At 37.0% G+C, this 25215-nt stretch overlaps 1 protein-coding gene across 1 annotated transcript in view; it reads right to left on the reverse strand.

Annotated features, from left to right (window-relative positions):
- Nucleotides 1–21064, reverse strand: part of LOC140242273 (uncharacterized) — an 82979-nt gene extending 61915 nt beyond the window's left edge. The window contains exons 1-3 of the mRNA XM_072322021.1: nt 20845–21064; nt 10477–10560; nt 2312–2347 (exon numbers count right to left, since the gene is read on the reverse strand). Coding sequence (XP_072178122.1) covers nt 2312–2347; nt 10477–10560; nt 20845–21064 — 340 coding nt within the window. The remainder of the gene's footprint in view (nt 1–2311; nt 2348–10476; nt 10561–20844) is intronic.
- Between the last annotated feature and the right edge of the window lie 4151 nt (nt 21065–25215).

The following is a 25215-nucleotide window of genomic DNA, read 5'->3' on the forward strand; positions in this document are numbered from 1 at the left end:
TTCCCTCCTGCAAATTCCTTTGTCATGATTTCTCACTCTACATACCAAAGATGACAAAAGCCAACAGTACATTTTTCATTATCATACCATTACAGTACGTATATGTATGAGTATGTAAGTGTGGAGATAAGGAAGGGGACAAAGAGCCAGAAAGAAAGAGATAGATATATAAAAGACAAACATACAGAAAGATATCAGGGAGGAAATAGATAAGGTATATGATGTAAATTGTATTCCAGTCACATGCCATTTCAGGTGGATTTACTGATAGATGAAACTTCCTTCTTTTCCTGATTCCACTCAAATATTGGCTTATGTGAAGCTTTGGTCTCACTTCTTTGATTCAATTCTTTACAAGAGAATGGAGAATCCCAATGCTGCTTTATGGTAAGGAGGAAAAGACATCCATATATCAGAGCGCAAATCATTCTGGCATAGGTGAGTGCATATTGGCACGGTTCACTGTGCTAAATATACGTGAAGCTCTAAAATTGAACCTTTGGAATGCCTCTGGAATGACTAGAACAAACATATTCCAAGAGAAATTAGGGTTAATATACATACAGTATGTGCAAACAAACACTTGATTGAACTTTCCTGTATCAAAGTCAGCAGACAGGTAAAATAGGTACTTTTGAGTACACTCGAACACGAAACAATAGATTTTTTCTAGATGGGTGTGGGAGATGTTCACTCTGAATCCTACATTGCATATTAGCAGTTTATAAAATGACGGGAGATAACATCGCATTTAGTTGAAGGCATAAAACTATCACGTTCTGGGAGACTTTGCTGCGGAAATCTGATCAGCTTGTTTTCATTACTGTAAATCCAGAAATGTTCGCATGCATGAAACTCGCACAAATTTCACAAGGACCGAAGACTCCTGAAAGTAAAAAAAAAAAAAAAATGTCTATATAATGCACTGAATGCAAGTGCAAATTCCCGTAAGATTTATCCTGCATAAAAGGCAGTTGGCTCCAATCTGCGAAACATTCATCCCGCAAAAAAAGGCCATTGGTTCCAATTTGAGAAAGTTTTATGCCGGGAATGTTTCTGGTTTTACAGAATATTTGCACCTTGGCACTCACTGATATGATTGGAGAAAGATTCGATGGGACAGGTTGTTTAAATTCATGATATCTGTACAAAATCAAAAAGAAATTTACCAAAACAATGCCAAGTTTTGAGAGAAACAGGAACTCTAATCCTCTGAAAATTGTTGCAAAACTAGGACATACTTTTTAACCCGGGCAACTGAGAAGTTTTCAAAAAGGTGAAAATTCTGCAACCAAACAAATTATGCATGAGTAATGAAGGACTCTCATGGGGAGAATTTCTGCTCTACATCAGAACACATTAACTATCAATAGTAAAAGATTATTATAAAAAGATACAGCACTATACATTGTACCAGTGAAGTCTGGTCTTTGAGAATTAGTGGTATAAATTCTTCTGATTTTTTTTTTTTTCATCTGGAGATGGGTGTGAAAATTTTGCCCATATCACTGCAATGCTGCCTTGAGCTTAGAACATTTCTCTACTTTGGAAGACTCTACTTGCTCATTCCTACCTACTGCTCTTTTAATGCAAGCACTGGATTCACTGTAGCACTTTGCTGTATTTTCTTTTTCAAAATCCTGTCCAAAAAAAGGCTGTCCCCCCTAATCCTATCAAAATGAGAATCAACAGCACAGGTCATATCTCATTCATGTATTACTAGCTTAACTTCTGTTCATCAGTGTTTATCCATATCCACGTGTGAAACTATTTTTTCACTACATAGAAAATGGACAGAAAACTCACACTAATTGAATATTTTCACATACAGATGTTCACTTGTCAAACAAAGGCAGCTACTCAGGCATCTACTCAATCTACTTCTGGTTAGATTACAGCACAAATAGGCACTAGTCTTTTGCATAATTTGAGTAAGAATTGACATGTTGAATCTGTGTCAGTTTTGCTGTTCATGGTTTCATACCACAATATCTTCCCACGATGAGAACAATCGCAAAATGACAAGAGTCAGGAAGAGCTAATGAGCAAAGAAACTGAGTGACAGAGAGTAAGATAACAAGAGAAAAAAAAACCCTAGAGTTTAAAGATCAAGTTCAAGCTTTGCTGTGTTATTGGAAGGAGGGTGCTCTTTGAAGGAGAGAAAATGTGAAACTGCAAAAACACTGCTGGTGGATTTTGAAATGCACCATTCTCAAACGAACTGTGAATGATTTATCTATCACTTAATATCTACAAGAAGAAGAAGAAGAGGACAATGCAAAATAAAGTGGAATGACTTTACCTTCATCATCATCATCATCATCATTATCATCATGCTCATCGTGCTCTAACTGCTTTTCAACTTTGCTCACAGCGTAAGCTCCGTTGTGCCCCGGCCACAACATCCTGAAAATGTTCTTCTGACGGGTTGCTATCGAGAAAACATCCACGAGCCTGGATTACTTATTTTCTCTGTGAGAAGTGAGACAACACCGTGAGATCACAGCAGGTACGCAGCGAGTAGAGATCCTCCGACATCCTCTTGAGAAAGGATCGTCTGATCAGTGGGGCACAGACGACTGATATAAACTGAGACGATACAAGTGTGTACTTTAAAGGATATGTGTGCACTCAACTACTTCTCACATCTCATCATATCACGTTGCATTCCAATGCAAACAAAACAAAAAGCTTGGCAAAGAGGTTGACTGACTGCTCTCGAAGTCCAGCCTCTCTCTAATGAGTGGTCGTAAATGTACCACACAGAACTATGTACTCAGTACGCACATGATTCAGCATTGTGATCGCAAAGGGGGGGGGGGAAGAGTCATGGTTGAGTGCACAGACGAATAACCCCGGTCATTGTGTATTTGCACCATTGTCATTTACTTCAGAATCCCCCCTCACAAAATTTTAGGGGATTTTTCCATTTGACTAGTGTCTTGCAGAAATAGGTACAACCAATGATGTCATATATGCACAGTGTAAATAGGCAGGGATAAAGGTTATCAAATATGGATAGAATCAAGGATGTCGGCTCTCGCTCTTTATTTGGATACATAGTCCACACTAAGAAATCATTTTAATTGCTGCTCCAATTATTAATGGCAGAATATTAATTTCAAAGGTTGAAATCAACAACCAATCAAGGAGCAATTGTATTACCAGAAGTATGTATCTTCACATATCTTCATCTTTTACAGCAAAAAACTGTAAGAAAAATTAAAGTTTAAGCAAACATTGTGTGAAGTATGGAAAATGAAAAGAACGAACACATTGAAGAATGTTATAACTGCCGAACTAGAACATTCTTTTTAATAAAATTGACTGTTTCTATGAGTCTCACAAGTGCAGATCCGCACAACCCAATAAGGACATTCGCTCTCTACCACCAAAGTATATCATATATATTTGTATTTTCCCTCCAATACTGTAAAAGTGGATATTTTCGTATGACTAATTTTTCGCACTCTGCGGGATAAGAAGAGTTTCGCGTGTTTTTAACTTCGCGGAATCAAGTCATCAACTGCTGGAAAACATGGCAAACAAAAATATTAGTTTCAGGTTGCGCGAAATGCGCGAAAATTTCAATACCGTAAAAATTTCCACTTTTACAGTAATGTAAAATACAGCAAAGACAAGAAAAATTATGCTTAGAAGATGTATGTGACATATCTTTTTATAGTTCTCCCCCTAAAACATTTTTAAAATGCAAAGTCACCTTCTAATATTACTTTTTCTCTAAAAAATGAGCTTTTGATAATGAAACATTTAACCAAAAGTACTCAAATCTACTAAAAAAAAATATCCTTGAAGACCTGATATTAGTGAGCTATTCATGTCATCCCATTCTTATTGAGTATATTATATATCAGTTATTGGAATACAGACTACATATGTTATCGGCTGCTTGCTTGGCCATGTTTTGGGTGTTGTTGTTTTTTCTGAAGGTTATGATTAATTTCAATATCTTAGTGAAATTACAGTCGAAGAAACCCTACACCATCCAGACTACTTTACCAATACATGCACATACCTCAAAGATCTCTGTGCCAACTAATTATCCCCAGTGAAGCCAACGAGATGAGCCCAGAAGAAAGGTATACCGGTATTCTGAACAAAGCTTTCTAAAGTATAGCAGGTGTACAAAACTGACACCTCAGCACTGGCAGAAAGGGATGAATAATGCCGTTTTCACTCAATCTAGCACATTTTCATTCAGTCGCTTCTTGTTTACAGTTGCATAAGCTCAAGCACATACCTGTTCACTCACATGCACACAAGCATTATGAACACTCAGATACACACACACACACACACATACAAAAGGGGAAATTCTGACATCTTCAGGACCCATTATGTCACACCCAAATATAGGAAATCCCCTTTTGGTATTGATGTAGCCTTTTTGTTGGTGTATTCACAGCACTGGGACATAATGGCTGCATTGATTGTAAGACTGATAAAGAAAAGGTCTGCCCATGCATTTCTTTCTTGTCTGTGTGTGCGTGCGCTTGAGTGTGCGTAGTCTACCTTCATAAACTTTCCGTGTATGTCAACACCACATCAGGCAATGACAAAGGATTTTGCCAATGCATGACAGAACAATAAATGATACAGACTGCAGCGTGCTTTCAAAGGGGTGCAGAACCTAAGTAGTCATGCTCAACAGAGGCATTTTTTTCTTTTCTGCTTGAGAGAAGCTCTAACCTTAGAGTCTAGAACAGAGACTATTACCATCACAATTGTTCAAAAGGGACTTTCCCTGTGCCTTCTCTTCATGCGATCACAAAACACAGCTGATAAACACAACCTAAAACTGCTTCATTCAGATGAAGCATACAGCACTTCCTCATCACCACTGTTGCCAGTTTATGTGTGAGACTCCAGTCGGGAACTCAGATGAATAGAAACATTGCCTAAACTGAACATTTTCAAGGTATGTAACTTTCACATCAGTGTAAAACAGGAAATACCTGTTATCAAATCATACTTGTATAAAATAGGAACTTTGAATTAATTAATACCTGAGAATACATACATTTTTCTCACTCAAGGAAAATTCAAAGAATATGAAACTAAACAGAACTATGGGAATACAGGCAATGATATCAAAGTCATGGCAAATACATGTTCACAGCTTTGTTTGCTTTTATGTTCTTTTTAGTCAGCAGTAGTTCAGAGCTTGTTACCACACAACAAATCACATACTCCACCAGTATGCTACGAACTGAGCCCAAACTCTAGCCCACCACATTCCAGTGTAAATTTCTCAGCCAATTTCTTTGTCAATGCTGTATTTGTAACATCAGTTGTTCCGCTGTTTCTGTGGTGGATTTCTTGCAATAAAGTGAGAATAACCATGATTATATATCAATTGTTGGCTGAAAGAGTTTGCAATCTTCCTTATACAGTTCGACCTCGATTATCCGGCCTCCTTTTATCCGGAAATCTCTATCATCCGGACGCGTTCACGCAGTGAAGAACCTTTTTTTTTCATCCAAAAATTGAGAAAAAACAGTGACTTTAACATCTTTACATGGATCTATTTCACTAATTTCATAAGATGTGCATGATAGGTTTCTCAATATCTTAATGAGGTAAAACATGTATGATTTTCACATAAAGATATACTTTATTTTTGTGAAGAAGGGACCACAATTTTGCGCAGGCTAGCATAGATTACATCACCGTTGCGGGGTACGCTACCTGCCTAGCTGCCAGTGCACTGGGACGGCAGCTTGGACGGCAGCTATATACATTAACATTGTGTCTCCCATATCCGGCCAATTTGCTTCTCCGGATGAGCGCCAGTCCCGACATGGCCAGATAATCGAGGTCGAACTGTAGTAGCAAAATTTATAGCAGGGCAAAGTGGCTACTTTCAGCTTGAAATGAATCATACAGCCACTGACAAAATAACATGTTATTTAGCTATTGTGTTGAATTTTCCCCAAAAATGATATTCACAAAAATTTCAGAAAACTGTACTCAACTTGCCTTGCCCATATACACCACAAGCTGCTTGTTGATATGAGAATAAGTTGATAAAAAAAGTTGATAAAGTGGAAAAAATGATACATGTACCAAGATAGTAAGCCACTGTTAAAGTGGGAAATTTCATACATTTTGCACCAGAAACCAGTATGAAAATAAAAGTACACAATGTTGTTGTTGTTTTGGGGTTTGTTTTTTTTTTGTTTGTTTGTCATGATTATGTACCACTACTTATGTTCTAATTCTACAGAATTGAAAACAGGCAAAATTCATCTTACCTGACGACAGAAACATGATAGAATTGTGCTAAAGTGGGTAAGGATCTGCATTTTCAAGCAGAACCTATTGGTTTGAATTCTTGGACTGAGCACTAAATTATTCTGTCTTTGATATCAGATTTCTGTGGTCTTGGTGCTGTATCTTTTTATCATCACTTTTATAAATCATTGTATGTATTTTTATCCATTTCTTATCATATCTAATTGTTAGTTCATGCAGTAGAATCTTGACAAGTATCTTAATTGCTAAATCTATAACATATTCTTAAAATTGTCAACAAATTGTCAACAAATAGATTAATTTAGCTAATCACCTTTAATCCTTCTCTGATATGAAATATGCAAAGAAAATCAAAGTTGCCCATCTAAAGATGACAAGATGATAGTTTTCCCAGCAAAATTCCTCCAGCACTTGATATGAAATGAGTGAAATAAAACCCACCTTTGACCAAGTCCAAATAAACTTCATCCCTGAAGTCTGTTTCTCAGGCTGCGGACCAACAACATCTTAATCTTTCCACAATTACAGCAGCAAGAGCATCCTACTGCAATCATCTTGACATCGACAAACTAAGTCATGCCAACGAAAGCTCATTCCTCTCATGAAATAATCAGCACTGAGTGTAGCTCTCATATCACAGACACCAATAAGCACAGGAAGTTTGGTGGCACTCATGAAATGCAAATCAGAAGTCTTCACTTATTCATGTGCTGACTCACACATTAGATGAGTTTTGTTTGATTGCTTTATTTCTACATAATCTGCTTTCTTCCTTTTATTATCCTGCATTCCATCTTCCCCATCCTCTTCCTCTTTTTGTTTTTTTTTTTACACACACACTATTATATATATATATATATATATATATATATATATATAAACCAATACAAAGAAAATACAAAGGGAATTCCACAAAAAAATTCATTTTTCATGAAAATTACACATTCCATCAACTTGACACTGTTAAGGATAGTAATTATTCCTCTGCTTTCTGAAAGCAGTTAGTCAAGTGCTCTTTCATTATGCTAGAAATGTGAAAGCATGTTGAATTTTCTTTATAATATATTTTCTTTATAGTTGTTGTCCACTCATGATGTCATAAACTCAAGTAGTCTCCTCATCGAGTAGTTCCAACGCCAAAGTTTTAAAAATTCATAACTCTAGTATCGATTGTCCCATTTTCCTCAAACTTTCACTGTGTTCTACTATTGTTGCTGCTTTCAGTCAATCCACATTTCTCTTTGGGTTTTGGTTTCCTTTAAGATGGTTAAAGTAAATAAAAGCTTTAAAAAAAGGAACAAAAATGTTAACTCAAAGCAGGAAGCTGCTATATTCAAATATCTGTGTTGTTATTTTGTGTTCTTTTTCCAAAGTATACATAGGTCCTTGTAAAGTGACATTTATCACTATGAGCCCCATTGTGGAGACATTTATTAGCGTAACAACAATTTCAATCCTTAAGCTGTTAATAATGTTATTTGATTTTTCTACTCAGTATTGCCTGGGGCAAATAATTTTTCAGTAGGGCCCCATTTACATTATTTTTTCACAAACAACAACCACAACAATATACTTGGGAAGTGATGTTATAACTGTGGCAAACTTCTCATTAATTGTACAAACAAGGTTGTTGCTATTGAAGTATGGTGCTTCTGTATCCTTCACATAAGGCTTCCAATTGTAGCTTAAAAATTGGTGTGCTACTAGCAAAAAAGGTGTTTTCTGTTGGCTTCTTTTGTGTGAGAAGACACGGCCTTCTGCCAGCCAATCAGCAAAATGTTTGTCTCATTTGATGCATATCAATAAACAATGAGTTAGACTTTACCTCTCTCTCCTTTTCATCTCTCTCTCTCCCTCTACATATCAATTTTATCTATTGTCCATCTTTCTATAATATCTGTCTATCTCAGTCTTTTTATCTATCTATCAATCTACTTACCTGCATACCAACCTACCTGTCTAACTATCTACCCTTCTATTTCCAATATATTCATATATCCTATTCTGACTATCTATCTATTATCTATCTATCTATCTATCTATCTATCTTTCTATCTTTCTACCTATCTATCATCTACCTATCTAACAACCTACCTATAGATCTATCTACCTAACTAAATAGCAATATCTGTCTATTTATCAATCTATCTATCTCAATCAATCAATCTATCTATCTATCCATTATGTATCTATCCTTCTATCTATCACATACCTATCTATCTACCTACCCAATATCAACCTATCTATCTCTAATGACCTATCTATCTATTCATGTATCTATCTATCTGTCTGTCTATTTCTAGGACTTAGCGATACCTAGGTGAACTTGGAAATGCAAGAGACATAATTCATGAAGACAGCTGGACTGTTCCATACTTCTCAAAGACTCGTAAGTCAATGTTCCATGCATGCACAACTCTGCACTGTGAAATACACACAGGCCCAATACTGTACACAGCTGAATTGTTTGGAGGAAAACATTGAAGATTTCAAACACACGAAAGCTGGTTGATGGACTTGAAATTGAACTGTAATCAGAACTCACCTGTTAGGCATCTACCTGGTTTCCTGCAAACATGGGAACTCAGTACCGGAACAGATGATGCAGGATGACAGATTGAAGGTGGAACATGTTTTCAACTTGACTATAGTCTATAAAAGTGCGTCTTGGTCCAGCAAACACATTTTTATACCACAAACACCCATGTGTATTTGTGCGTGATTTGTGGACCGGTGTGCACATCCAGGTATTAAACAGAAGCACCCTTCCGTGAACACCCACAGAGGAGTGGTGCCTTCAAGTCACTGACTGACACATACAGATGGGGCCTGCGAGTTGAGAACCCACTAGCATCCCCTGCCCTACAATTTATGTAGCCGACTGGTGGGGCGCAGTGCATAATTCGCTCGAATTTAATTCGACCGTGGGTCAAAAGTTTGATGCAAGATCAGGCATTACGGGCCCTAACGACGGCCGACAGGCCCGCTTATCATCGTGGGATGGAAGCTGTCACGGGGGACAGCTAAAATGAGTCAAGAAACTTCTTGCCTCACAATCCCCTCACATCACCCTGTGGATATCAGACAAATATTGACTTGCTCTGAAATCCTATCTGACATGTTTCTGGATCTGAACTTTGTGTTTATACAAAGAAGGCTTTCCATGGCTTGACAATTGTGAAATACTTCAGTCATTTCACTGCTGCCTTGAATGTGCTACAATACAATATAAAATAGTGTCATACATCTCATTCCTTTCTAAGAACATCACTCTACCATAGAGATGTGGTCAACTTTTTTTTTTCAATGGTGGGAGGGGTCATCTCCATAACTAAGGACAGATTTTTTGAAGGTTAATAGAAGCAATGCAAAGAGTTCAAACATTGACAATTCATGTTTATACAACACAAAAAAAAAGTAGTTGTAAATCAGAAACATATCAAAAGTATATATTATGATTTTTCCAAATAAAAATATGAATACATGAGGTAAGGACAAGTAGCTTCAGTTATGAGATCTATAATCAAAGGATTGATTTATAATGAAGATTTAAAGTAATAACAGGTTTAATAATTATAGTATGATGGCATTATCAGTATTAGCAGCAACAGTTCTAATGGCACTACCAATATGCAAAAAAAGAGAGATAATTATGATGATAATATGTTTAATAATGGTATACTATGATGGTATTTTAAGAATTAATGCTATGTAATGATATGATAAAAATGATGATGAAAGTTAAAATGTATAAAGATAACATAATAATGCTAATAATGTTGATATTGATAACAGTGCTCTATCACAATGTGATGAGGATCAAGGCAGTCACAATAACAACAACAAAAACTGGATTAGTACTATGTAGCTGCAATGGTTGCACTGTTATCCCCAAATAGATGTACCAAATTGTTATCGATTAAGGAAGTAACTGTGTATTCCATGCAAAAAATACTGTCTCTGTATCTGTCTCTAAACTAACATTTAATCCCACTCTATTCTACTAAGCAATACATTGTTACACTGAACATTAATTCTATTACAGTGAAAGACATTGAGTATCTGTTTCACCAATCAATGGCATACAGCTACATTGAAACTAATAGTTACGACTTTGGCACGTCCATCAGCATGACAACTTACCAAGGATACCTTTCTCCTCCGATAATTCTCTGTTCCCTACTTCATCATCATCTCCACCCGCATACTCATTATCAAGGAAACCAAACTCGTCTTTCTCAGTCCAGAATACTTCATGCTGGCCACTGCACTCACTTAGGGCATCTTTAAAGGGGTATTAGCGAGTGAAACATGCACAAAGAGAAAGAACGAAAATAAACATGAACAGAAAATAAAGCAAATAGTGCTATTAAAGAGCCATGCACAAATTAATCCAACAAAACTTTGCTTTGGATTTGAAAAAAAAGAAGGAGACATATGAAAGAGAAACTATACAAACAAAAAGCAAAGTGCTACAGGTGAACAGGAAGTAAATAAAAAAAAGCAAAGTAAGACAGACAGAATAGGAAATAAACATACAAAAATCATTGTACACATGCAGATAAATGCTGAAAATCATAGCATGAGAAAGATCCACTGCAAATCATAAAAAAGGGAGAAATCACACATGCAGGAAGAGTGACTCTGAGAGAAACATAAATTACTTTATAAGTGGAAATTTAAACAAAATCAAGACAGATGAGTCACCAGCCCAAAAGGAGCACCAAATATGCACCACAATTTCCCTTTCTTTCTTTTTTTAAAGTTTTGTATGTTACACAGACAAGTCATAGTATGATATGCATTTTGTGGCGGGAGAGAAATCAGCTAATTCAGTGCTGTTCTCTCTTTCTGCCAATATCTTTTCGCTTTACTTCTTGGAACATTTTTTTTTAACCAATTACCTCATGTTTGGATGCATGCAGTTTTTATCCATGCAATGAAGATAACATGACGAAAAGTTTGCCAAAGAAATGTTTGATGCAAACATAGTTAGGGCGGAGAAATATACTGCGAAACTGCCATTCATTTACAGGGACAAAACACTCTTACTCACCTAGGCAACATCACAAATAAAACTCTCATCATGTCATTAACAACACATCTCTTTCTCAATACATAATGCTACTGCTCAGTTATTTCATATCTCTTATGAGTTTCACGGCAGGTACTACAAAGCAGTGGAGTCTGTGCAAGTAGATACTTTTAAGGGACAGCACATGCTCAAATTTTAGTTAAGTTCCTGAAATACAAATTTTTGTGAAAGTAAAGATCTCCTCTAGTGACCAAATTCCTGATTTCATACACACCTGCAACTGACATTTTGAGTCCTAGGCCACTCATCCAGAGAGGAATATCAGATCAAACTTTATTCCTGGCTTTCAAATTTGTTATAAAGAGCACACTATGTCCTGAGAATGCATGTACATACACATACTACCTATATATGGCCAGAAATGCTCACCACTAACATCCTACAAGACACATCTGAAATGGATGCTATACTTGACCTAATGAAAAATTGCCTGAAACACATTTTGTCTAATAACACTAAAGAAGGATTCACAAATTGAGTCATTGTTTTCTTTTCATTAGGATGTGTGCTACATCAAAGGAAATGTCTCAGAAACCAATTACTGTACTATTGACCTTCCTCAATTGGTTTTGGGGGGTTGTGTTAAGTCAAATTTGATAAGAAATCACCATATTTGAGAACATTTGGTAAGAGATCTGTAAAACCTCAAATAGGATAAAGCTCCTCTTCTCTACGAATCCGTCTTGTGAGATGACTGGTATAATGACACCACCCTGCTCTCTTCTGCTTTTAGCCTGTAATCTAGGAGGAAGAGGATGCAGCTATGGTTTTCTCCATCACACTTAACGTCTTATGCGACGAGACTATTGTCTTTGGTAGGCAATACGTCTGATGTGGCGAGACTTCGAACAGTTGAACAATCCACTGCCTATATCCACTCATCTTGCTTTAGTTTTTTTTTTTTTTTTCAATTATTGACTATGAGTCCATGAAAGTCTTTCGGACGAAAAACTGCCATCGATTCATAGTTGACAATAAGAAAACAATGACTAAAGCACAAGTAGATGCTTCCACTGTTCGTAGTCTCGCCGCATCAGATGTATCGCTTAGCAAAGACAATACTCTCTCTGCATCAGATGTTTAGCATAACAGCAAAGAAAATAGCTGCATCCTCTGCCTAGATTATAGGCTACTCGGCACTGTATACTCTAGGAATTTTAACCAACAATTACCATGTGAGAAACAAAGCAAAGTTTTGTAACAGCCGTCTCAAAAAGCAGCCACCTCAAGACCACACCATGGGTGAAACACATGGACGCACACACACTCCTGTAGGCATAACCTGCTTGTTCCCTGTCATCATGCTCAGCTTCATCTACAATGCTGAAGTTTCGAAAACAAACCTCGCTAATGAAGAAACATCCGAATGGAGAAACATTTAGAAAAGATCAACAGAATGTGACCACAATTGATACCTCAACAATGGACGCTGTAAGAGGAAACACGCAGTAATGATGCCCACTTTGGTCAAGACACCAACGAAGGAGAATCACGAAATACACACTCCACTTATTGGATCCCATTCTCCATGATGGCGTACTCCGTTCTGAAAGAAGCGTTCCCCGCCACACCAAAATGTAATCCCTCTCAGAAAGAGAGAGTCGAGAGGCAATTAATCCAGCTTCACTGCCATTAAACAGTGACGACGTTCAGTGAGATGCAATAAGTGACACAAGTCGTTCCCTTATCCGGCTCCATTGTTCCCATCAGAGTTTCGTTTGAGTGGTTTTGATTGGTGATATCAATCACAAGACCAGAAAGTTTTCTAGTGCAGGCTCTTCCTCGTTTGTTCAATGTCTATGTCATAGTGCAAGAGATCACTAATATATATCTCCCTTTCTTTTTTCTCTCCCCCTGATCTCTCTCACTCTTTCTCTATCTCCATATATCTTTATCTATATACATCTCTCTTTTTCCCTCTCTGGTATCATAAAAACATAACATGTCTTCATATTTATCTATTAATCTCTCTAATGAGTGAGTTGTTGCATCAAATGCTTCACCTGTATATCTCCCACTATAAAGAAGATGGGTTGTTAACCCACTGTTTATGAGAACAAATTCTATATGAATTTCGCAATCCTGTAAGGAATGGATTTAGTGCATGTAAAGTTTTGCATGGTAAACATCCGCTATGTCCTTGTCAACGTGTTCTGAGCTTTCAATGTTTGCCAGGGTACATAGTACATTTCGATTTATCTGTTATCATTCTTCCCAACCTTGTTTTAGTTTCTACAATCACAACACAAATGATACTGATTTCCTTTCCCTGTTTATTGCATGTGATTCTCTGTCCATTCACTTGACATGGCAATATCCAATCTATACTACAATACCGTCTTTTCTTTCTTTTTCCTTATTTCCCTGCATAATAAGATCTTCCTCACTTGTTCACTGTTTCTGATCATGTCTACTGCAAATATATCTTAGTATTCTATGATCTCTCTTTTGTTTGCTACTTTGTAATTACTAGGATACATTTCATTCTTCCCTGCTCATTTGTGGAGCATTATCACTTCACCTGTATAAAGTCACAGATCATAAAAGGAAATAAAACTGCACAAAAAGCCATCTTTGGCGATATAATCTTTTACAGTTTTCTAGCTTTTAATTCTTTTAACATTTTTCTTTAATTGTAATGAAGTAGGGCAAACCATGAATGATTTTAAAGCTTTGCGTATGACAAATTCATATCTGCCAAAGACAAAAAACAAAATGATCTATTTCCTGACATTCTATGTCTTTTGTAATGGTCACTATTCTCATTCTACTGATGTAGAAAAACAAACAGTATCACACACCTTTAGGTGTATAGCTGGGTATAATGTTTGGTGTCTATTTCCCCTTCATCCTCTTTCCTTCTTTACCTCTCTCTGGGTAACTGCATATCTATCATTGAAATAATCAATCTTATGGTACGGCACAGTAATTTAGCATCCATTTTTATGCTCCCATCTCTTCTCATCCCTACCCCTCTCTCTCTCTCTCTTTTCTCTCTCCCACTCTCTCCTCTATTTCACTTTCACTTACCATAACTCATGATATATCGTAAAAGTGCATCATTATAAAGACTGATTAATTTCTTTCTCTCTCTCTCTCTCTCTCTCTTTTCAAGGCCTTCTTACCTTGTTCTGTTCTCTTTGGTGAAGGTTTTGACAATGCAAAGAAACCTGCCCACTTTCACTATATATGTTTCAAAATCATTGTTCCTTCATTCAGCTTACCAGAGAGAATTTAAGAGACAATACATGTATTTTAAAAGCCTGCAGAAGAAAAAGTAAAGAAATGACCATGAATATTTTTTTTCCTGCATCACTACAGAGTCTGGGCAGGTGTGTTCAGTAGCTGTTCATCTTTTCTGTACTTGAGCATTCAAATTTTCCTCATTGTTGATCTCTTTTTCTTTCATCTCTTTTCTCTTATCTCTCATAAAAACATTAGCAAGACAGACTGTAATCAAAAGCAAAATCATCAGTTGCAAGATATCTTTTTTTTCCAGTGTCCTTCCAAACCTTTCCCCTTACCTCCCCCCCCCAACACCAATATATGTGACCGTGCATCACAAAACGAACAAAAAGTCGCACCCATTTGATTTTATATGAGGACTCAAAAAAGGTGAAACGGGTCAACCAAGTGAATATTATTAAGTGTTTCATATTGTCGAAAAGAGCTACCCTTCCTCTACATTATTCTGAAGTTTTGGATCATGAAATGAATGGGAAAGTGCATTTTCAGCTGTTTTTCTACAACCCTTTTTTGTATAGTAGTGAGATCAGGTATGTCTTAGAGGCCCCTTTTCATTTCTTGATAACCACTTGCACACTCTTCACTTTCAAGTCTGATAACTTTTGAAGGGATAATGCTACTGCTTTGAAAGTTGGAATTATTCATGGACAGAATGTGTCAATAGAGCATATTTAATTTCAACTTAATCTGATAACCCATTCATTGTTGTTGCTTCAGTGGTTTGTATCCTGGTTTTTTTTTTTTTTTTGTCCCATTCATCGCACAGCTAGCATGGCTTGGTAAAGATTAAACGCTTGAATAGACAGTTAGACCCTGTACTTCAGAGATTCTTTTCTCGGTTCACACTTTTCCAGAGTGTGTGCTTTCTTTCCAATATTTAGATGGGTTAGGAGAGTCCATTTCAATTGAGCTATACGTCATTTTAAAGCTTAGAGTCTGCTCTTTCAGAATCTGCCCTTAACCAAACATCCATGTCTGACAACTTTTTGTTTGTTTTGTGATGCAGGGTCACATATATACATTGTATAATCTAAAAACTGAAGGGAGGGTAAAATAGATATTAATACCCCCCCCCATACTTTTTTTTCACACATGATTTGGCACGTACCTACTGACATCATCATGAACATGCAACATCTGAAATTTAAAAAAAGCATTATGTTGTCATAGCTTTTACAGTATTAGATGAACATTCAATATTAAACTCGGCTTTACCAGCCATTTCTCAAGAAGTAACATTAGTAAAATAAACAAATGGCGTGGTAGAGAAGTAATTTCCAAAAGTACACTCTCACTGAGACAACAATGTCACCATTACCTGACAGGTCTCCTGCTGATCCATACACAAATCGTCACTTCACTTCCTTTTATTTTTGTTACATGAAATAAATTAGTCCTAACTGTATGATTCCATTATTTTAATCACTGCAAACTTGCAGTATCTTGGCAATGGCGAACGTTCAGTACAGGAGGAAGTTGTCATTGCAAAGTTGTCAGCCAAACCACGTTGCTGTTGTTGTTTGTATTTTGATGAACAAACTGCTGCAAGAGTAGTTAGGCAATGATGTCATAATCTCATTCAATGTACTTCTAAATGTAGCTGCTACCTATCTTTCTGTTTCGTGTAAATGCACACAACCTTTGATTTCCATTAACTCGCTTCTCTTGTGGCCCATTGTAATCAAACTTTCAACATTCTTTACCATTTGCAGATGAAACAAAAACCCAGCTTCAGTACCTCAAAATAGTTTTAGAATATGAGTTAGGGATAGAAACAACTAATGTAAATATATTAATCAGTACAATCAATGTTAAGTATTGTTAAATATACAAAATGTAAACAAAAGTTACAATAGAATTGTTTCAAGAGTAAACCATCTATAGAGTAATGATCTATTGAAAAAAAATAGTGATATCTCCTTATATTTCAGGCTTTACTATGCAATTTTTATATGGTATGATGTTTTGTGATACAACTGACAACATAAAATATCGTCGCCGGTCACACGAACCGACGAATCCCTCAGGTTTGCATAAGAATGACAATTCGAGAAAATCGCATTTGAAGTTAACCCTTTTTTGACTTATGGTTGCTACACTTTCATGTCCATAATTTCCAATTATTTTTGTAGTACATCAGACTTCAATTCTTGCTCTAACTTGTGAAGTTTTTATCGAATTGTATTGTTAACAAATAAGCGGGAAATTGTCAAAGAGCTGCATGCATGTATTTTCAGTCTGCAAAGAACGTTGTCATTTTCCATGTGTGTCCATATGTACATGTACATCGAGCGTTGTCAATGTCAACGCATGTATTACATAGTACGCGCACTGTGCGCGCGGTCAATGAACTGTTGAATCTCAAAAACTACACGCAAGTCAATGCGCACTGATTCGTCGGTTCGGTGACTGCGCTTACTAGTACGCGCGGTCACCGAACCGTCGAATTGCCTGATTGTTTAACACACGCGTCTATGGGGAAAACAAATAATTTTCACAAATGGAATTGCATACTTCTACAAAAGTGATAACTACGTAAAAATTACACCGAATTACACACTGAGAATTTCAGAATATGTAGTATGGAATGTCTACTATCGAAATGAGTGAAAATCTCAAAATCGAAAATTTGACCCAAAATCGTGTGATTCGTCGGTTCGTGTGACCGGCGACGATATGCATCAAATGTGATAACTAAAACATGCTCCCAGTGGTGAACAGTATCTTTAAATGTTGTATTTTGGTCTTCTTGATGATCAGCTTGCCCATAGAGTAGAGCTTCTCTTGAAGTCTATGATTATTAGATACCTGAACATCGGGCAGGTTTTTGCTTGTGGCTTTCACGTATCCCACGAATACATCTGAGCGATAACCCTCTAAACTTTACACACTATCAATGTCGCAAAGTTTCACGAACAACCACACAATGATCATTTCCCTTCCCCTTGCCAAAGCCCCTTTTCCATTAGTCCTTTTTTTCCTCCCTTCCATCCCAATAATTCTCTTCTCAGATGACGTAAGTGATGACACCATATTAACCTGTTCCATATGGGAACCTGGTGGCCTGTGTATTAAGTCTATGGGGATTTCAGAATTTAGTATGGAACGGGTTAATGCTAACACTACTAAAACTTATTAACACAAGGTGATGAGATTTATCTTCTATACAACCCAATCTTTGACCTCATCCCCCCCCCCCCCAATCAACTTTACAAGGAAAAGAATCCTATATAGTGGCAGGCTTACATCACAGGCCACTCTCATTGTGTTTGATTGACAGTGCAAAGGCTTCAACAATGCAGCGCCACTGAAGTTGTAAAAAAAAAAGAAAGAAAAAAAGAAAGAAATGGTCACAAATGCCCTCATGGCATGAACTTGGCACTGCCGGGGGAGACCTGAGGCTCCGTCAAATGCCCGTCCGGGGAACAAATTGACGACTGATTCGATAATAAGGAGTCCAAACGGGGCTGCCACCTGCTACCCGCCTAATCAAAGCCCATTAATCACTTCCTGAACAGAGGATACGGTTTTAAAAAAAAAGAGAGAAAAAAAAAGTTGCTCTCTTTTAGCAGCGTTCAAGGTGTGCATTTATGCACGGACAATATCCCACTTGCATGTTTCCTACACAGCAGACAGGGAACTTGAAGTTTGGTCTTCTTTTCTTCTTTTTTTTTTTCAGTACCGGTATTATTAAGGGCACTGCATCCTGTCTAGGTTTCAAACACTACTTCTTCCGTGGCTACGTTAGGACATGGAATGTGACTAACAAAAACCACAGTTGGACGGCTTCTGCTGTTTTTAGTCTGGAGAGTCTGTGACATAATAATCTATCTTCACAAAATGACTCAAGAATATGGATGGATATATTTTGACATTTATCAATGAAATTCATGTTGTAACGTGAATATATTTATAAACAATCTTGGCTGTAATAGTCAACAATCTGATGCCACAATTGGTCATTTGTTATCTAACTACCAAATTATGGTGCATATTTGCCCCTATTTTGTAAAGTTGGTGCATATTTGCTCCCTTTTTTGTAAGGTTCTGTCAAGGACTTCACTAGGGTTTAAACAGACAGAGAGGAATGAAGCACACTGACTTAAGGGTATAATAATATACATTACCCTGCAAGACAGCATACACAGAGACCACTATTGTCTTCAACCCACATTATAAGGAGTTTGGATGTGGATGGTGATATAGCGGTGAAAAAAAAAAGAAATACACCACTAGCAGAAGGGGAAAAAAAAGAAGGAAATGATGGAAGCAGTCAAGTAGACAAAAAATTAATAAAAAGTCAGACTTGGTTTCTGAGTACTTACCTGGTGGAGTAGCCATGATTGTTTTCTAATTAAACATCAACGGTACTGTGTGTGTGTGTGTGTGTGTGTGTGTGGTAATTCTAGTATCAAAGTACAGTAGAGAACGGGGCAGTGCTAATACAAATACGATACCTCATCATGGTTACAAATCACACATCCTTATCAAACAGTCTCTGTGACAGATCCACCCCCAGCGGTGGGCAACAACACCACAGACTAGAGAGGGCGCTATGCACTTTTGTGCACACGGAACCATTGAAATTCCTCTTCTTGTGATGGTTTGAGCCCAAGGACCATGATGAACACATGCACATTGCTGGTTGGCATATCATCAAAAATAAATTTCATCCTCTACATTGAAACATATCAGTTCTCTCCTAGCAGTTATTTCATATATTTTTCTCGTGCTCATGCTTCATTTTAACTGATTTAGATGAAATAACCATTTTCTTAGACTTCACCTCATAATGGACTGCTTTGAATGCAATAACAGATAAATTGCATTTTCAGAGTTTTTCAATTAAGGTCATCATCAAACAGAGAAAAAAGTCCTTTCAATAATATTGTATTTGTTACTGTAAGCTATACTGTAAATGTCGCGGTGAGTGACTCAAAAACATATTCCCGGGTTCTTGAATTCACAGTGTGCAATTGTTATCCCATTAAAAATGTGCACATAAAATTGGGAAGATATTTTTGCCGGTTTTTGAATTTTGCGCTAACCAAAAGTCGCGCGAAATATGTGAAAATTAATTTTAATTCAATTAAAATTTCAGCGTTTACAGTATTGATATTTTATGACATCATTAAAAGCATCACACAGAAGTTTTGATTATTTTCATTATTTTTCAGGAGATTCAATCTCAAATACCTCAAGTTGATAAAAATGGATATATCCCATTTTGCATTTTAATTCTTCATAACATTTCCATCTCACTTTCTTTCTCTCTCCCTGTCTGTCTCTCTCAACATGTTTTGCATTTGTCACTCCTCAGTAACTACACAGCCTATACACGTCAAAGGGATGGTATAGTACTGCTTAAGGTGAGGATTCAGCTTTTAACATTTTGCGAGATAATTAGAAACCACTCTATGAAATGTTACAGAGCATACAATTCTAAAAGGAATTGAAAGTTTATTTGATGAAAATCGGTTTTGAAATGACTACGATATACAAAAACACGGTATATTAAAGCAATCCTAATAAAAGTTGTGGCCTGTCACATTTTATTACGATCACTTCGTTTGGATATCTCAGCCATTTCAAAACCAATTTTCATGAAATGAATTTTGAATTCCTCTAAGAATTACATGTTCTTTCATATTTCATAAGAGGTTTCTAATTATCACACAAACATGCAAACAAAAAGTTGGAAACCTGCAGCCCCATCTTCACCAAAACTGTACCATCCCTGAAATGACATTTATGGATGCATGATTCTTTATATTGTAGCTGACAAGCAAATGATTAACTCACAACTTAGCCAACCAAGAGAACTATCAGCCAATGACTTGCAAAAGCCAAAATGGATGATGCCACACACTACTACACATGCAAAACAAAAAAGAATGTTCTCCCAAAATGTGCAGCACATCTCATGCTCGTTTACATGCTGTCAATACCAGGATCATTGCAAGACATTGCAATCGTTGCCATGTTTGCACAAAGAGTATCACATCATAAAAGAGAATAGCATGTGTCTCCAGTGATCAATGACGAATCCACCCATCCAGCACAATTAAGCTACTATTTCATATTCAGATTTTTGTTTTTTAAATTTCGCTACTAACTGCAAATAAAGTAGAATTTTCTCCGACTCTGTTAGAATATATTTTTTCTTGCACAGTGACTATTTCATATTTCATCTGTTAAATTGTTCTTCTCCATGTACCCATCCCTACCTTCAGAGCTATCGTCATCATCATCGTCTTCATCATCGTCATCTTCGTCGTCATCATCCCCCTCGTCCATTTTCTCCATGCTGTTGCCGTTGCTCACGGCACCACCGCTGTTTGTTCTGCCACTGCCACCGAGCTTGTCCGCGGCCAGCGGGGCCCCGGTCTCCTTGCGGGCCCGGGACTTGAGCCCCTTGCCCTCCGACAGCTGTCGAAACTTCTCCATGAGGGGCGACTTGTTGGGACCGGTCTTGCACGTGGGGGCGCCATCCAGCAAGGTACAGCGGTCCTCCCACTTCTCAGCGCTGTCCTTGCTGATAGCTGCAGAGAGAAATTTGGAGAAAGATTTTAAAAAAATTGAAAGAATACAAATCTCATACTTTCTATGGACTTGATTGATAATGAAGATGATAAACAACATTTACATAGCACATATGGAACATTCAAAGGCACCCAGCTCCCACAATTGATACAACTGTATGTCACATATAATTCACAAAGTAACTGGAACAAGTTGGTCTTCAGTTAACATTAATTTTGAAGGTATCGAGGTTGTTACAATTCTAAAATTGGATTGGTAGAGATCAAGTTCCATAGATGTGGGGCATTCAAAGAGAAGGTTCTATCCCTATAATTTTTAGGTGGGCATTGAGCCCACAGCAATGCCACTAAACACAATGGCCCGAATTCATGAAGGTGGTACAATTGAAACCATGGTTTCAACCATGGACAATTTGTATGGAGCGCCAAGTGTTGCACGGCCTATTTCGTTATGAAATCAGTCATTTCATCGATGAAATGACCATTTCGTCAATGAAATGTTCATTTCGTTAACGAAATTTTGTCATTTCGCTACGAAATGATCATTTCGTCGACAAAATGACTGATTCAACAAATGACAAATGTAACGAAATAGGCCATGTGACACTTGGCGCTCCATGCAAATTGTCCATGGTTTAAACCATGGTTTCAATTGTACCACCTTTGTGAATTCAGGCCCTTGTTTTTCATGTTTTGCCTACATACAGACTTCAAAACTACAAAAAAAACTTTAGATAGGTAGATTCCTACTAAATAAATCTTGCATGGCAATCATATAGTCATAATCACTGGTATCACTGGTATGGGGTCACAACATCGTTCACTTTCATGAATAAGGCTACCTAACAAATACTAAGTACTCTATACTATTCAAGGTCTGAACTGGTCCACTTGTTCAATTACCACAGATTGCAATTACCCCCTCTATGGCCAGATGTTGCCAATCTAATCTGGACTGCATACTGTGCTGCATACACTATAAATTCACTACCGATGTCAAACATGCACTCATTCACACCAGCTATAAAAACTTCGCTTGATGACAAGGATGGTTTCAGTAAGACATTATCCTCCTTTCCTCATTTGCTCTGATTTTCTTTTGTCCATGTATGTGATATCAATAGATTTCTGAGAAAGTTTCAGTCTAAATTTCCCCTCTTCAGGCATTTCAACTGTCCATGACGACAATAACAACCTCTTTATAATTCTCATACTGTATTATTACAGCCTCACAGAAATCTTCACCATTGTTTTCATGCTTGATGTCCTGCAATACTGAATTAGATTTACTAGAGTCCACAAGAGAATGTGAAATGATTGAATACGGAAACAAACAGATTGATTAAAATATGAGTGAATCATATTTTACCCGCATCAGAAACCCATGCAGTTTCATATTTATCTTAAAATCAGAGGACACCAGGGCATCATTTCCTGAAAGTTGTCAGTTACTGAAAATCACCATGCTAACAGTCAGACACCAGAGCTTGTCAGCCAATCAGAACCAAGGATTTTACTAAGTTGTCAGCTAACTTGTCAGGGCTGACAACTTTCATGAAACAGTGCCCTGGTTTCTTAACCCATTGAGGACAGACTGATTTTGCTACAACACACATTTCCCATAGACGCCCGCCCGAGTGTACTCAGGACTGGTCCTCAATGGGTTAAAGGGAAGATAAACCCCAAGAGCAATGTGGATTGAGTGAAAGCAGCAACATTAGTAGAACACATCAGTGAAAGTTTGAGGAAAATCAGACAATCGATGCAAAAGTTATGAATTTTTAAAGTTTTGGTGTTGGAACCGCTGGATGAGGAGACTACTAGAGGATATGACGTATGAGTGGACAACAATAAAAAGAAAATATAAAGGAAATTCAACAAAAATTCACTTTTCTAGAATCATGAAAGAGCAATGGACCAACCTCTTTCAGAAAGCAGGGGGAATAATTGCTACCCTTAACATATGTCAATATCAAGTTGATGGAATTTGTAATTTTCATGAAAAATGGATTTTTGTAGAATTTTCTTTATATTTTCTAGGTATTGTTGACCACTCATACGTCATAACCTCTAGTAGTCTCCTCATCCAGCGGTTCCAACACCAAAACTTTAAAAATTCATAACTTTTGCATCGATTGTCCGATTTTCTTCAAACTTTCACTGATGTGTTCTACTACTGTTGCTGCTTTCACTCAATCCACATTGCTCTTGGGGTTTATCTTCCCTTTAAGTGTGCTAGAGGTGCCATTATTTGAACAAAACCTTCACTCTCCCCCCCCCCCCCCCCCCCCCCCAACATGAGAAGAAATGCAATATGATTAATGGTTTGGCATACAGTTTCCTTGCTAGACAGCACCTGTCGTAATTAGCATCTACTTAGGAAAGCAGTCATCAGGTTTTTGACAGGAGTTGGAGGCTTGCTTTCTTCTTATGTAGGAGCAGTGCCATCTACTAGGAACTTTGATGGGTTTTAATTGATTATTGGAAAATGCACCATAATTTACGACATGACAAGCATTTCACTTTTCATTGGTAGAAAAACTGTGTGAGACCCTCAAAAAAAAAATGAATTACTACCTTAGTGTGTCTTTGACAAGGAAAAATAAAACTATACAGAAGTCTTAAACTTTTTTGATAAAGTGGACCTGTCTGAGTCCCATCACTTTTTCGTACCAAAAAAGAAGTATAACTAGCATAACTAATTAGTGAAAATACAGGAAACTTATAAAATTTCCAAACTTTTTACATCTTAGGCACAATTTTATTATTTATCTGTACATCTGATTTACTGTACAGCAAGATATTTTCACAGCATGAAGTTTTTGCGAACTGGAGATAATGGCTTTTTTTGTGGCATGAAATCTTCATGAAAATTGGCATTCAATGCATATACTGTAGACAAGAACTTTTGTGTGCATTTTAATTTCGCATATCTTGGGTCTCACGAAATTCACGAAAAATCAAAATGCATGTGAGCATTTCTGGTTTCACTATTCTGTATTCACTGCAGCTACTGAAGCACTGAAGCTACCTTGAACAGGATGCGGAATTGCATATTAATCATGGTTGAAATCAAAACTGCACTTCATGGGCTTTTGATACTATCAGGGGGAGAGAAAAAGTAAAGTTTCTGAGTACTGTGACATCTCTTTTCAGATGCAAAACCTACAATTATATTTGGTGATAAAACTGGACTGCAATTCTCCAGTTCAGGTTGGCTTCAAGCATCACAGAATCAATGATGTCTCAAGGCTCATCGTGGCAGGCCTCCTGATTATATTAATCATGGATATGCCCTCAAGGTTAAGTTAGTCAAATGTTTTAAAATAAATGTGTTGGTAATGAATGAGGGTTAGGGGTGAATATTCCTTCGTTTCAGAAAGTGAGAAGGGGAATTTGACAATTGACTGAATGTAAAGTGTGAAACTACATGATGTAATACACCTTCAAATAAGCCCCTCCATGAAAAAACATACTTTGCCATTAGAAGAACATATGTTAACTGTCTTTTGATTCATAATATCCTGTCTGCTAGTTTTTCTTTCTCTTTCTCTCTCTCCCTCTCTTCCCCTCTCGCCCCATCTTTCTCTCACTGTATCACTTATATTCCCTCCCTCTCTCTCTCTCTCTCTTTTACTCTCATCCTCTCTCCCTTTATTTGTCAATTTCTGTTTCTCTCTCCTTTCTCTCCTCCCTGCACATCTTGATGAATGATGCATAAATCCCCCAAGAAAGAACAAACAAACAAGCAAACAAACAAACAAACAGGGAGTTACAACCTTATCTTTGCTTTTCAAAATAAAAATACACCTTCTATTTTCCATAAGCAGATGAGACCTATAATCCAAAGTCTGTGAAGTTTACAAAGTGATGTCATAGTTTTCTGAGAAAACAACATAATCAACAAGTGAAGAGTTTGTTTGCAAAAACCGATAAGTCCATTTTTGAAGATTTTGAAGTACGCTCTCTGTCATAAAGTACAAAACAATCCCTTTTAAATGATATATTGGTCACTACATATAAAGGTACATTTTTGAAGTTATGGTCAAAAGAAGC

Source organism: Diadema setosum, chromosome 2 (assembly GCF_964275005.1).
Source record: "Diadema setosum chromosome 2, eeDiaSeto1, whole genome shotgun sequence".
Classification (NCBI taxonomy): domain Eukaryota; kingdom Metazoa; phylum Echinodermata; class Echinoidea; order Diadematoida; family Diadematidae; genus Diadema; species Diadema setosum.